We start from the raw sequence: 13952 nt of genomic DNA on the forward strand, positions 1-13952 counted from the left end.
GAAAAGAGATGTCAGAGTTGACCTCTCTTTACTTCTTTCTTCTTTGTAGTTTTTGTATGTTCTGTTGTGTTGTGTTGTATTTTGTTTTGTTTTGTTTTAATTCAGGTAGATGGTCTAGGAATTTAGTGTTTGTTTTCTTTCCAATTTTATTGAGATTTTAGGTATGGAAAATCTCTTTTATCATCTGTATGTATCAGTGTGATATGAAGAAAAGGGCTCTACTTTATCAGAAAATATAGGTTCAACTCCCATCTCTGACACAACCTGTTTAAAGTTAGACAAGTCACTTCACCTTTTTTGACTTTAGTTTCCTCATTTTTAAAATAAGGAGCTTGAACTAGATGACTTCTGAAGTACATTCTAGCTTCAGATTGATGATCTTTAACTAAATGATCTCTTTTTCTCCTTTAAAACTCTTAGGATACTATGTCTGAAAAACAGTATGATAGCAAGATAATATCATGGTTGAGAGGTCAGCTGAATGAAGAAAAGCCTTTGGATTTAACAGGAATGAAATCCTCAGTAATCTTTAAGAGATCAGAGTTATTTAAAGTTAGATTCTGTTTCTTGATATAGTGTGTAACTGTTCACAATTACCTAATTTGACAAAACTTTTATATCATGTAGCATTCCTCATCTTCACCCTTTTTCCAAGTGTACTTGTGATCGTTGCAGTTTAAAATCATATGCAACTTTTCATGAAAACATTTTGGGTTTTTTTGGTGAAGATACCAGTGTGTTTGCTATTTCCTTCTCCACCTCATTTTACAGATGAGAACACTGAGGGAGACAGTTAACTGACTTCCCTTAGTCACATAATTAGTCAATATCTGAGGCTAGATTTGAATTCAAGAAGAGTTTTCCTGACTACAGATTCAGCACTTTATCCATTGTATCACCTAGCTTTACTTTAAAAGGTTTTACTGTATTTTCAGTATGCAGACTATTATAACAAGAAACAAAGAGAGCATTTCTTGTTTCACAATTAATTATAGAATATTGCTTTAACATTAGTATCCAGAAACTACTACTTCTATGGACTGTGGCCAAGATAGGGAGACAGCTTTGCTCTACTAAACTTTTCTTTGTCATGATATTCACAGTAACTATTTATTGTATCTCTTATGGAAATTTAATGGTAGAAAACATTTTGTCAACGTTCCATTCCAACAAGCTATAAATGATTATTTCTCTTCATTTTATTCCTGCTAGTTTTCATAATTTTCCTTTGATTTAAAAAAATTAATAATATTTTAGGGCATATAAGGAGGAGAAAGTGGCTCATAATATTTGAATGAAATATTCCTAGAAGAACAATTCTTAGAGCTCTTCTATTGGGGAGCAAAAGTTTCTTTTAATTATAAAGATAAAATTCTGTTGTAAAATTTAAATTTAATAATAATTGTTATCCAGGTATAATCGAAAATGTAGATTTTTATTGTTATTTCACAGGAGAATAATAACAAGTAAATAATTTTCATTTTCTAAAGTAATAGTTTGATCTATTATGTACTTTGGCTATGTACTATGGTGCTCTAAGCTTATTATAGTACTTTTATTAAAAACAGTTACTTTGCACAGATTTTTGGGAGGGGTCTCTTTTGAGACGGTAAAACATTTGCCTTTCCTTTTTTCTTGTTTCATCCAAAAAATTAAACTTTAAAATTAAAAATATCAAAGCTTTCCTAAACTTAAAACTAGCATTTATCAGTACCACCCAGTTTAGCATTTAATTTTACACCAACCTATATTTTTCTTTCTTTCAATGTTATATTTTAAAGTGGTAATTAGGTTTAGTTCCCTGTGCTAATCATTGGGGGAATACATTGTTTAGATAAAACACAACCCTTACCTTTATGGATCTTATAGTTACTGGACAGCAACACACACAAATACATACACAAATGCATGTATACAGTATAATATAATATAATAATCTTAAGGAGTTATTAAACAAAGCACTATGTGAAGTCTGGGGGAAAGGCTAAGGAAATCAGAAAGAATTTCCCTGGGGCTAGTATTTTAATTTTGCTTTAAAGGAGTTCATTGTAAGAGAAAGGGGGAAAAAATTCCAGTTTAAAGAATATGAAGACAGGTGAGCACAGGGCCCTAGTAGAAGGGGATAAGAAGTAGAATAATTTGGCTTGTACATATTATGTATAGCATTGACTAGGAGTCCATTAGCAGGAAAACTAACTTTTCCTTCTTGGATTGATCCTCCTGGGGAGTTTCCTAAACTGTCAACAACTTTGCATGGGTTCAGGATGATCATAAATCACTCAGATATAATTTTTTGTCTTGTTGTTTCATCTACCTTGGGAAAGGGGCAATCCTGGGCTCCCAAAATACATTGCCACACGTTGGATTTACAGTCAGGAACACCTGAGTTGTCTTATACCTTGTGATCATTTTACTTCAGTCTATCTGAGTTTCATCATCTGTAAAATGTATATACCCATCAAAAAATGTCCTATGGTTGTTGTAAGGATAAAATGAGATATAAATTTCTTTGAAAAGTATCATAAATCATTAGTCTCTTCCTATATTGTTTAGTCTATAATAATTGAAACCATTGGTCATGGAGAATATAGCAGTTTTCCATGTCTCTACTCACCTCCATGAATTCAATCTCTCTGCTTTTGATTTCTTTCCCCATTCTTCCTTCTTCTATTTTCCCCTTTCTCCTTTCCTTTCTTTCTTTCCTCCCCTCTCTACTCTTAATCCCCAACTCTTTAGTTGAAAGATGATTATGAAGAGCTTTGAATGCAAAGAAAAGATTTTTTTTTTAATTTTATATAGGGTAGAGTACTACTGAAGACTTGATCAGAGGCATAATAAGAGAAAGCTTATTAGAGGGAAATTGTGGAAGATAGATTAGAAAAGAGAAGAAGACAGTGGCAAGAAGGTCTAAGCAAAAGCCCCAATGGGTGATAATAGTCTATTTCAGACATGTGTCAATGGAAATTGAAGGGATGGTCATGAAAGACATTGCTTAGATGGAAGGGTCATCATGACTGATTTGTGATTGTTTATGATATGAGCAAAAGAGAATGTTTAAAGGTAACACAAGAATTTAATCCTGGGAGACAGAGTGATACAGACAGAAATAATAAAGTTATAAAGTAGAAAAAATAAGACTAGGCAAGAGGAATTATAGAATTTTAACAGAAAATGGGGGGGAAGCTGTTTTTCTAAATAATTTATTTAAAATTCCAGTTAAATATTCATTTGGGGAAGTGGGACATTATTAGGCATGGAGAGATGAAGGTTTGCAGCTGAGAAAAGAAAGATCAAGGGTACAGATGTTAATAATTGAAGCTTAGAGAATAAATGAGATCAATAAAAATGAGAATAAAGTGAAAAGATAAGAGGATCAAAGATACACAATTCTATTGTTTCTCTTAACAATACTATTATAAATTCATCTAGAACAGGGACTGATGATGATGTAGAATGGGCTCCAGGAGTGGTAAATAGAGATAGATTCAAGAGAACAATAAATTGAAAAAAGAATATTAAATGAAATATAATAGAGCTTCAGTTTATGACATGGAACAAGCATGGCAAGACATCCATCACAGATTACAAAGTTATGCTATTATTATGTGAATTAACAAGGCGAAAGATGAGTTCCCTAGTGTAACTCACAATTAACTAGTAGGAAGAACCCCTTAGGGGTAAGACACCATGAGGTAGATGGTGCCACATAGCAGAGTTTAGTCCTGGAAAGGATCTAGCAAAAATATTCATCAGCATCACATTTTTTATAGGGGAAATATAACCCTGGGGGTTTCTCAAAGGAGGAGGGAAAATAAAGACGGAAGAAGAATATTCATTAAAATGTTGAGACTGTCTTAAAGATATTCTAGGAAAACTTGGTTCCTATCAGGGCTTAACAAAATAGTCTATGGAGTTCCCATCATAGGTATCTTATAGATATTTTAAAGATGCTACTTAAGGCAGTTTGAGCACATTATAGTTGCTTTAACTATAGTAATAGTCAGTCTGGGAAATTAAGTGTTATTGGGAGAAAGAAAATTAACTTTCCAGTGTGGACCACTGCCAGAAGAGGACATATTTTGAAAGAATGACATATAAGCAGCAAAAGCTCACTAGAAGTCTCAGGTACATGTATACATGTTAGTTTTGGGTTCTTTATTTTTAACTAGTGCCTCTACATGATGACTACCTCTTTTGTATCCCTAATATTATTTATCAAGATCTTGGGCAAATAATAGACACTAACAATAATAATTTAATTTGATTTGATTTGAAGGAGAGTTGAAACTTACTTATTTTTGTATTTAGTTTCAGGTGCAGCATTACATCTCTAATAGTCTGGTCATACTGGGAAAGTGCAATTTTTTAAGAAAACCTATCATATCTCTGCTTCTATCAGAAGTGAATAAATTCACTGAGGAGTTGAGGAATACGCATCAGGTACTCAACTTCCAATTTTGTTCTGAATTATACTTAATTAAAAATGATAATTTTAAAATACTATGCTCTAATAATTAATAGATGTTATGTTCAGTTCAAATGTTAAATTCCTTCCAAATTTCTGGGTGAAGGAGGAGGATATTTTTAAAGAAAAGTTGCATTCAAAGAGAAAATATATTTCAGAGAAATATTAAACTCAAAATTTGAAATTTAAGACATGTAGAGTAATGTAATGGCTGACCAGAATTTCTTTCTGGCAGGTGTCCAAGAAAACATTTTACTGAGATGATGAGTTTAAAGTAGCAAAAATGGTAACTAATTGGAAGTTCTCACCAGTGACTTTCATCTCCCACTATCTTCCTAACCCAGGACTTTAGGGTTATTAAATTCAAACTGAACTATGCTACAACTGTGGGAAAAATCTAAAGCATTGAGATTTTGAAAGTAGGCTGGAAAATCATCCCTGAGGGAGGACGAATCTGTGAGGTGAGATCTATGGAGGAAGCACTGAAATAATAGCCCATGAAAGGGGTAAAGTGTTGAAGCCCTGGGATAGGTCTAGGAACAATATGTAAATAATTGGATAGAGTAGCTGGTTAAAGTTTAGGATGTGAATTTGTTCTGCTCTTTACTGCAGGGACTGAATGTAGGTTTTAAAATCAGTTCTTCACATATCCCGAGACAGAAGTAATACAAACTATCTGGGCATGGCCTGCAGGAACACTTAAGTGGAGAATAATGTATTAAGCCTTTTTTAATGAGAGTTCACTGTTAATTGCTGAAAAATAAATCTGACAGTCAGTGTCTGCCAGCATTCCAGCAACTTGAAAGTTGCTACTTATCTTTGTCAACAACATTGTTGTTGTAGAACAGGTAATCTAGAGATACCTGGCAATTATTATTATTATTATTATTTTTACAGTTTAAGAAGCTATGGTAGAATGAAGAGACTACTTGATTTCATGAATGTCAAGGTTCAGTACCTCATTTTAAGTTGATCTAAATTTATTGTTTACAAATGGATTTTGTAAACATTCTTGTGAAAGGGCATAAATATGTATGCCTTCTATCACAATCTTCTGGAGTTCTTTCCTTTACTTGATTTAAGGAATTAAAGACATATATACAACTATAACCCTTTTGTTTGCACCATCCAGGCACTATACTGGTTCTCTGGATAGCCTGCACCTATGAGGGGTTATATGCTTTTATACTGAGGTAGACACAGGAGTTACAACTTCTTGCAAATGCACTAATCTAGAATGACTATTCCTTAAACACCTTTGAATATGCAAGGCATAAAAAGGTATTCAGGATTGTTAAGGAGTCCTTTTGTTGGATCTGGACAAATGATTCACAGTCTCTGAAAGAATTCAGGACTCAAGATGTCTCTAAATCAAGTAAAGGCATTGATTGAAGTTTTCACACTCAGTGGGCAAGCCAAGCTCCCTGATGTAGTTAGCAACCCAGCAAAGTAAGACAAAAGTTTTTATAGAGTAAAAGATATTGATTTCATTACAAATATGTAGATTTTAAGATTAAAATAAGCATTTGCTATCATGGGGAGGTCGAAACCCTTGATGGAACTGCAAATACATACAGAAAAGCTCATGAGGATGCAATATTATTAATACTATTAATTAATATTAATAAGTACTAATAGTACAAATTAATTAATTAGTAAATAATATTATAACTAGCCTGTTTTATCATAAATTCTCTCTGAAGACAGAAAGATGCGTAGTGAAACATTAGGGGAAAATTCCTTGTGTCTGGTTACAGAGCATGTTGATCTGCTTGTCAGCAAGTGATAAAGGATTTCTTTAGGATTTGGGCTGAGGGCAGGTTTGTGTTTTTATCACCTTGACATAGGTAAGATGTCAAAAAAAAAAAAAACACAGGAACTTTTTTTTCTAATCTTAAATAAAAACAAGTATATGGGAATAGCTTGTCCAGGGAACTCTGAGAAGTTGATTCACTAGATCTAATTATATGTAGCAAAAGATAGGGGGGAAAGATAGAATACATAGGATGGCAGGGTTTTAAGGAATGCTTTTTTAAGAAAGGAAAAGTTTTTACTTGAGGCCATTGGCAGTATACTTGAACAAACAGCACTATTACCTAGACTGATCATAGACAATCATTAGGGAGAACAATTTAGGATTTTCTTAGAATGATCCAAAGATGAGGTGAGACACATTGTCAAATCCAAATCATTTCAAAACAAAAAAGAACAGATATGTTGGATCCAGATAATGAAAATACTGAGGAAGAAAACTTAGTGGGTACAGTAAAGAGAGAATAAACACAAAGCTACGAACAAAATTTAGGTTAATATTTTACCTGATTTGTGTTATAAATCCTTGGTCTTGTGTATTTCACACTCTGATATGCAAATTTACATGGAATCTGGCATAGAACAGGTTTATAAAAGGAGCTAGATTTGTAAAAATAATTATTTCATTATTGCCCAGTCTATAACTATTGTTCGAATGACTTCATTTCACATACTTTTAAGTGGAGATTATGTTGGTAGCAAAGTATCTTTTGGGATTTATTTCTAAAACCTAACTCAAATAGTGTAATGCTTTCTCAATAAAAAGATTACCCTAAAGATGTTTCTGAGAGCCTTCTGAAAAATAGAGTCTGTTGTGTCAAGGACATTAGTTGTTCACAGTTGTCTGGTTCAGCATTAATAGTAAAAGTACATGTTTTTATCATTGTTAGAATTTGTGGATAAAAAGCAATACTCTGTCAAAAAAGTAAAAATTCACACCTCTCTGCATCCATTTGCTACTTTCTGTTTTCATTTTGTTATTTCTTACTAATTTTTCACTTCTCCAACTTTAAAATGTCATTAAATGTGTTTGTTGTTGTTCTTAAGATTATACTGAAACATCAAAGATCTGGGAAGTCTTACTTTTCTTATTTCTGACAACTAGTCCTTATAAACTCTTTTAAGCTTTTAGTTTTTTCAGTCCCATGATCTCTTCAAAATATGCATACTTTCAATCAGAACAGATCAATACTCCATAGTACCTTTAATATACAGTTTTATTATGTGCTTAGGAGAAAAATAAATCATCCTCTGTTAATTAGCCTTTCCAAACTAGGGCAGGCCACTTCTGCTCTGATGTTCTGTGAAAATCATAATTAAAGACACCTCACATTGATTTGGAATGTGCTAGAGTTTATGACTTAGCTATCAAAAACTTTGATCCTAATTCACCATCATATAATAATGATGCATTATTGGGGAAAGACATTACTGAAGGCTAATTACATAAGCAACATATTTGAAAAAAAAACATTTAGTGCTCATTTACTTAAATAATTTGACTCCTAAGAATAATTCAGACACCCCCTCTCAATTTTCTTGTATTAAGGAAAATCTAGTAGCTAATGTATTTAGGTAACTTTTTATATAGATGTACCATTCAACACAGAATTAAAAAAATTTTAGAGGGTGTGTTAATTGTCTCTCCTCTAAGCTATAGCAATCACAGCTGTGCTCTTTTTCTCAAGTTATCATTGAACGTGATTTCCAGGTAGAAGGAATTGTTCATTATGATGCTCTCCATCTAATTTCCTAATATCTTGAGATATATTTCCTGACACACTTTAAATCATTTTAGTGAATTATATGCTTTATTATTTGCAGAAAATTCAGTGCTAATTTCATGACAATCATGCTTAATAATCTAATGCAAAACATCTTATTACCCTTTGCCTATCAATATTTTGAGGAATCTAATTGAAAGCTGATACAGAATCCAGTGTAGCAGTGAGGTATTAATTCTTTAAAGAGCTTCACTGAATAACTGTGGAAGTCTAAGAACTAAGTCAGGTTGGTCATTTTAATTTATAATTATTTTTTTTCAATTTGAGCATTGCAATTTTTTTAAGTTTTATGTGTGAAATATGATCCTTTTCAGATAGAATCCAAAGCTCTGGCTTCAATCAAAAGCCAACAAGTAAATAAGCAGTTTCTGAAGATTCAGAATCACAGAATATGAAATTTGGATGAGCTGTCAAAGTTCATCCTGGACTACTTTGATCAAGAGTACCTTCTAATAACATCACTGACAGGTAGTAATATCTAAGTTCTGCTTTGCGATTACCATTATAAGGGAGCCCAGAACTGCCTGTGGTTTCTTATTTCATTTTTGGTTAGCAAGTTATTTTCTTCCATTATGACCAAGTCTGTCACAATGCTATTTCTGCCCTTTTTTCCTGCCTTATGGTTTGAGAAAATACAAGTCTAACAGTTCTACAAATACCACACAACTTCATCTTCACCCCGGCCATTTTCTTCACTTGTCTTCTCATATGTGCCCTCTTTATCCCTTTTTATTCAACACCTCTTTCTTTGAAAATTATAATTAAATCAATATGTCCATTACCTTAAAAAAAAGAATATCCTATATCATTTTTCATTTTTATTATTGCCCCTTCACCCCATATCTGATGGTTTTAGTAGAGCATAAATTTTATAAGAATAGTGATTCTATTCTCAATACAAGGTATATAGTAAGCACTTGAAAATATTTTTTTTTTATTTAATCAGTCAGTCATCATGTCCATTTCTGTTTTCCCTTCTCCAGGATAAGTATCTCAAGTTCTTCTGACCTATTTACTTATGGCACATTTACCTTTCTCCCCTTAGTATCTCCTTAGTACCCTAGCATGACCTCCAGTTTATAAGTGTCTCTCATAACATTTGATGTTCAGAATTGGATGCAGCACTCCATATAGATCTGTTCCAAACATCTTGGATAACACTAAGGTTTTTGTTTGCAATAATCACATTTTTAAATAACATAGTTCTTGTCATTAAATTACCAGCTCTTATTCACAAGAGCTGTTGAACAACTATGCTTCATTCATTCTGCATTTGCAAAATTTTTGTTTGTTCATTTGTTTAAATATAAGCATAGAATTTGTGAGAAAGTTTGGTGCAATGTCGAGTATAGCATTTGAAATTAGGGAATCTGTATATACATCCCTACTCTGTCAATTTCAACATCTATAAATTTGGGGAAGTCACATTCTCTCTGGTTCTAAGTTTTAGATATTAAATGAGGGGATTAGATTGTATATCTTCTAAACTCCCTTCCATTTATAAATTTATAAGGCTAAGAGGTTTACATTTACTCCTATTAAATTGTTTGACTCAGTCTTTTCTTTTAGCCAATCAAAACCTTTCTAGATCCTGATTCTTATCTTTCAATGTGTTTATTTTCCTAGTTTTGTATCTTTATAAATTTAGCAAGCACATCTGCATCCAAATTATCAATTAAAATGTTCCAAATCTCAGAACCAAGAATATATTCCTGGAAGATGGAATTACAATCTTCCTTTTAAGTTGACATCACCTAATTAATACTGGCGTTATAGACCATATCTCTTCATTTTTTCTGGAAAGGTAGCCTGGCAACTTGACAAATATTGTACTGATAGTTGAGTGCATTATATCTACTACACCAGTTCTTCCCACATATCATGATCTTCTTAATTCCCTTGCCCTTCCTTCTCAAGTAAGTTATAGACTCATTAGCCTGTTGTTGACTTCTACCTTTCCAGCTTTATTTTATTCAACTCTTATTTATAAGAATCGTTATCCACATAGGAATAATAGCTGTTTCTTGAAATCTGTCTGCCATGCCTAGATAGAAGAGAAGAAAATGGCTGGGGTGAAAATGAAGTTGTGTAGTATTTGTATCTTTACATTTCAGAATTAAAGGCTCAATTACCATACTACTTTCTTCATGAAATCTTTCCCAATCAACTTCACTGAAAATTTTTTCTTCCTCTTCTTATCTATTTAGACTAACTTTATTCACATTACTTCCTATCTTGTAAAGATTTTTACTTATCTATATACAAGTCAATATCATAACTGCTAAAGTGCTTATATCAATACTAGCTATTATTGACAGTAGCTCAGAAATCACATATGCTGTTTTTTTTTTTGTTTGTTTGTTTTGTTTTTGTTTTTTAGTACCCTGTAATGTAGTTTGTCAGAGCTCAGTCACTTGAACTTATCGAGGACAGGTAGACTACAATTTCATCCTACTTTCTGTTTCAAATTCTCAGTTAATGATTTTAATTCTATTCTTTCCAGACTAAAGATTAATATATTTAGATGTGAAAATAGAAACAAATCAATAGTTTAATATTTCAGCTTTTTCATCATCATATGTTATCACTGTTCTATTCACCCTGAAATGGATTTCAATTTTTTCATCCTGCCTTCACCTGTAGCCTACCTATAAACAATAATATGTTTGCTGTCTTCACCTCCTGTGGCTTTAGAGCTGCTGACGCTGTTATTTTTGAACTGTCTCATTCTTTGTATCCATCCTCAATTCCCTGTCCTTTCTATAATCTTCTTTACAAACCTTAAATGTGTGATACAACTTATTGACTCTATTAATAGAATTCTCTACAGATACTCCTTTGAGGAGAGGCCATTGCATTGATCCCATCCAGCTCCAAAAGACTACAGAACCTACTCAGTAAGAAAAGATTCTCTTCAAAGTAATTGACAGAGTAATAATCCTAGTAATTAATATAACCTAAGCTTCTTTAGAGGAGGACTATATAATTTTGTTTAAAGTTTGCAAATCTCACAACTAATATAGTGCCTAACACACAATGGACACTTAATAAGTAATAATGCTTGTTGATTGATTGATTGGTGTTCTCTTTGCAACTATCTGCCTTAGTCCCTATGGGTGATTGTCTCTTTCTTTCCTTCCTCATCAAAATAATTTGTCCTGTGAGTAGACATGATCTTTGTTTCTATAGACAATGTTTTTTACCCACTTTCCCTAGTTACATCCGTAGTCAAAAGAATTTTAAGCAATTAAGTAGTGAAATAGATAAGAATATTGGGCCTACTTGGTAAGACCTGAGTTCAGATTCTACATTAAACAGATATTAATTATGTGACCTTGAGTAAGTCAATTACCCTGTATTTACCTCAGATTCTTATAGGTAAAGTGGGAATAATAATAGCCTTCTATCTAAAGTACTTTTGAGAAGCAAATGAAATAAGATATGTAAAGTACTTAGCACAGTGCTTGATACTTAATGGATGTTATATTAATGTTAGGTATTATTAGTAATATTCTTTGCTGTTCTATTAAGTCATTACTCTTTGAATTTCTACCTTTTGTTCTTACTATCTCTATTTATTCTCTATTATTTATTTATTTCCTATTTATTCTCTATGTATTTCATTTATATATATGTGTTTGTTATGTGCTCCATTAGATTGTGAGCAAAGATAATCTTTTGCTTCTCTTTGTAAATACAGCACTTAGTAAGCTCCTAGTAACATAATAACTGCTTAATAAATGTTTATTAACTGAATGATGTCAAAATTCTTCAGAATTTCCCATCTATTCTGGCTTATTTCTCCTACATGATGTGTTTTTATATCTTATATATTATTTTTGATCATTCATACTTGACTGTTCTCAAAATACAGGGAGCAAAATGATCTATTCCCACTTTTTCTACTTCCCGGTTTTGTTTTGTTTTGTTTGTCTTCAATCTTTTTCTCTTCTTTAGTGGAAACAAGGCAAGTCATGAATATATTATGTCTTGTTTTTTGACCTATAAAACTGTGGCTATAGTCTACATAATTGATGTTCTTTAGTATAATAGTATAATGCCTTTACACGAGGCTTGTGATTCTTGTTTCTCAGTCTCCTGGTCTTATTATTTCCTTTTGTCAAAGTAGTCTGTATCATATCCAAATTACAATAGCGTTTGGCTTCTCCTTTCATTAATTTTTTCCAAAATATTCTCTACAGTGTTGCTCTTCTTGAACTTCTTTTGTAAGCTGACGTGGTGACTTTAAAGCACTGTCTCCCCTTAAAATGTCATATAATGGTTGTAACTGATAGGTAGTCAAGCCTAACACTGGATGCAGCCATTGGATATCTCCTGTCAATTTCTGAAAATCATTTAACGTGTTTAGCTTCTCTGTTCTTAAGGAAAATTTTTGTACTCTAAGCATCTTAGGGTGTACTTCATATCCTAAATATGGAAAAGGAGCATGTCTTTGAATTTTTTCTGGAGCTGTGTGCAATTTGTAATTCCTTAGTGTTTCTATGGTCTTTTGTAGACATGCTTCTAACATTTGTTCCTCAGGTGCACCTCCCAATATATCATCCATGTAATGTAATAACATTACTTTTGGAAATGCTTTTCTTACAAGAGTAAGAACAGCAGCAATATACATTTGATACATAGTGGGGCTGTTTTTCATTCCCTGTGGCAAAACTATCCATTCATATCTTTTATAAGGCTCAGCTAAGTTAACTCTGGGCACTGAAAAAAGCAAATATTTTCATATCCTCCTTATCCAGAGGGATAGAATAGAAACAGGTGAAAGTGTTGGCAGGCCTTCAACAGCAGCCCTGCTTAAAAAACCGAAGTACTCATTTTTAACCCTAATTGCTGTAAAACGTCTCTTCCCCACACATTGATGAGGATTTTTTCAACTATAAAATGAGTAAAAACTCTTGTTTTGCCTTCAAAAGTCCATCTCATAGGGGCAGCACTAATTTCAGCTACTATTGATCCTCCTAAGTCAGACATGTAGGTGTCTGCCTTAATCTTTGGCCAGTGACTGGGCCAATTGGCACCTCTAATGACTGTATGATCTGCACATGTGTCTACCAATCCTTCCAATGGTAGGCCATTTATATAGATCGTGAGCATAGGTCGGTCAGCTGTCACAACTGCTGTCTAGTATATTCCTGGATTTTGTTGCTTGGAGTCAGAATCTGGGTGACTATCACCAGATTGCTAATTAAGAGTCTGTATTAGTAAACCTGTTGTTACTATTTCTCCTGGTTGACACATTGACACACTGTATTAGTCACTGAGATATTATCTACACATTCCCCAGTTTCCCACATCAGTGTGTAGACGGACACTGTTTTGTACATGCAAAAAGGAGGTGAAATGGTCACGCCTACTGTGCCTGGAGGTAGGGGATCCATAGGCTGGAGAAGAACAGATTTCACTTCTCCAGGGGATATCTCAGTTGTCCCAGCTGTATACAATTCTATTCTTCCCAGTTGTAATCCCTTTCTCCAATCAGGTTGCTTCCCGGCTGGTTGATTGTATAATCTCCTTCTCCCCTCAGATGGCTTTCTGGCTGATTGGTCATATCTGGGTACTGAACTTCTATGTACTCTCTGGGTGCACCATTGGCTGCCATCATGCCCCAAGTATTTTTTGGCTGGGGCCCTGGGGCTGGGCCCCTCATCCCGTTTCCCATAATCAGTCTACATTCTGATGCCCAATGGAAGCCTCTGTTGCACTTTGGACATGGGGTTTGGGATCTTGTTCTCCCACCCTCTTTTCTCACTCTGTCTCTATGCCAACATTGAGCTTTCAGATGCTCTACTTTACCACATTGAAAGCATTGATGAGTCTCTCTGGAAGTCCCTTGCCAAAAGGGACCCTGTCTTCCCATGTTTGGATCTTGG

The 13952-nt window shown here is 33.4% G+C and overlaps 1 protein-coding gene across 1 annotated transcript in view; it reads left to right on the forward strand.

Moving 5' to 3' along the window:
• MEI4 (meiotic double-stranded break formation protein 4) overlaps positions 1 to 13952 on the forward strand; it is a 256106-nt gene that overhangs the window by 145196 nt on the left and 96958 nt on the right. Inside the window, 1 exon segment of the mRNA XM_051997294.1 lies at positions 4309 to 4440. Within this exon segment, the coding sequence (XP_051853254.1) occupies positions 4309 to 4440 (132 nt within the window).

Source organism: Antechinus flavipes, chromosome 4 (genome assembly GCF_016432865.1).
Source record: "Antechinus flavipes isolate AdamAnt ecotype Samford, QLD, Australia chromosome 4, AdamAnt_v2, whole genome shotgun sequence".
In the NCBI taxonomy this organism is placed as follows: Eukaryota; Metazoa; Chordata; class Mammalia; order Dasyuromorphia; family Dasyuridae; genus Antechinus; species Antechinus flavipes.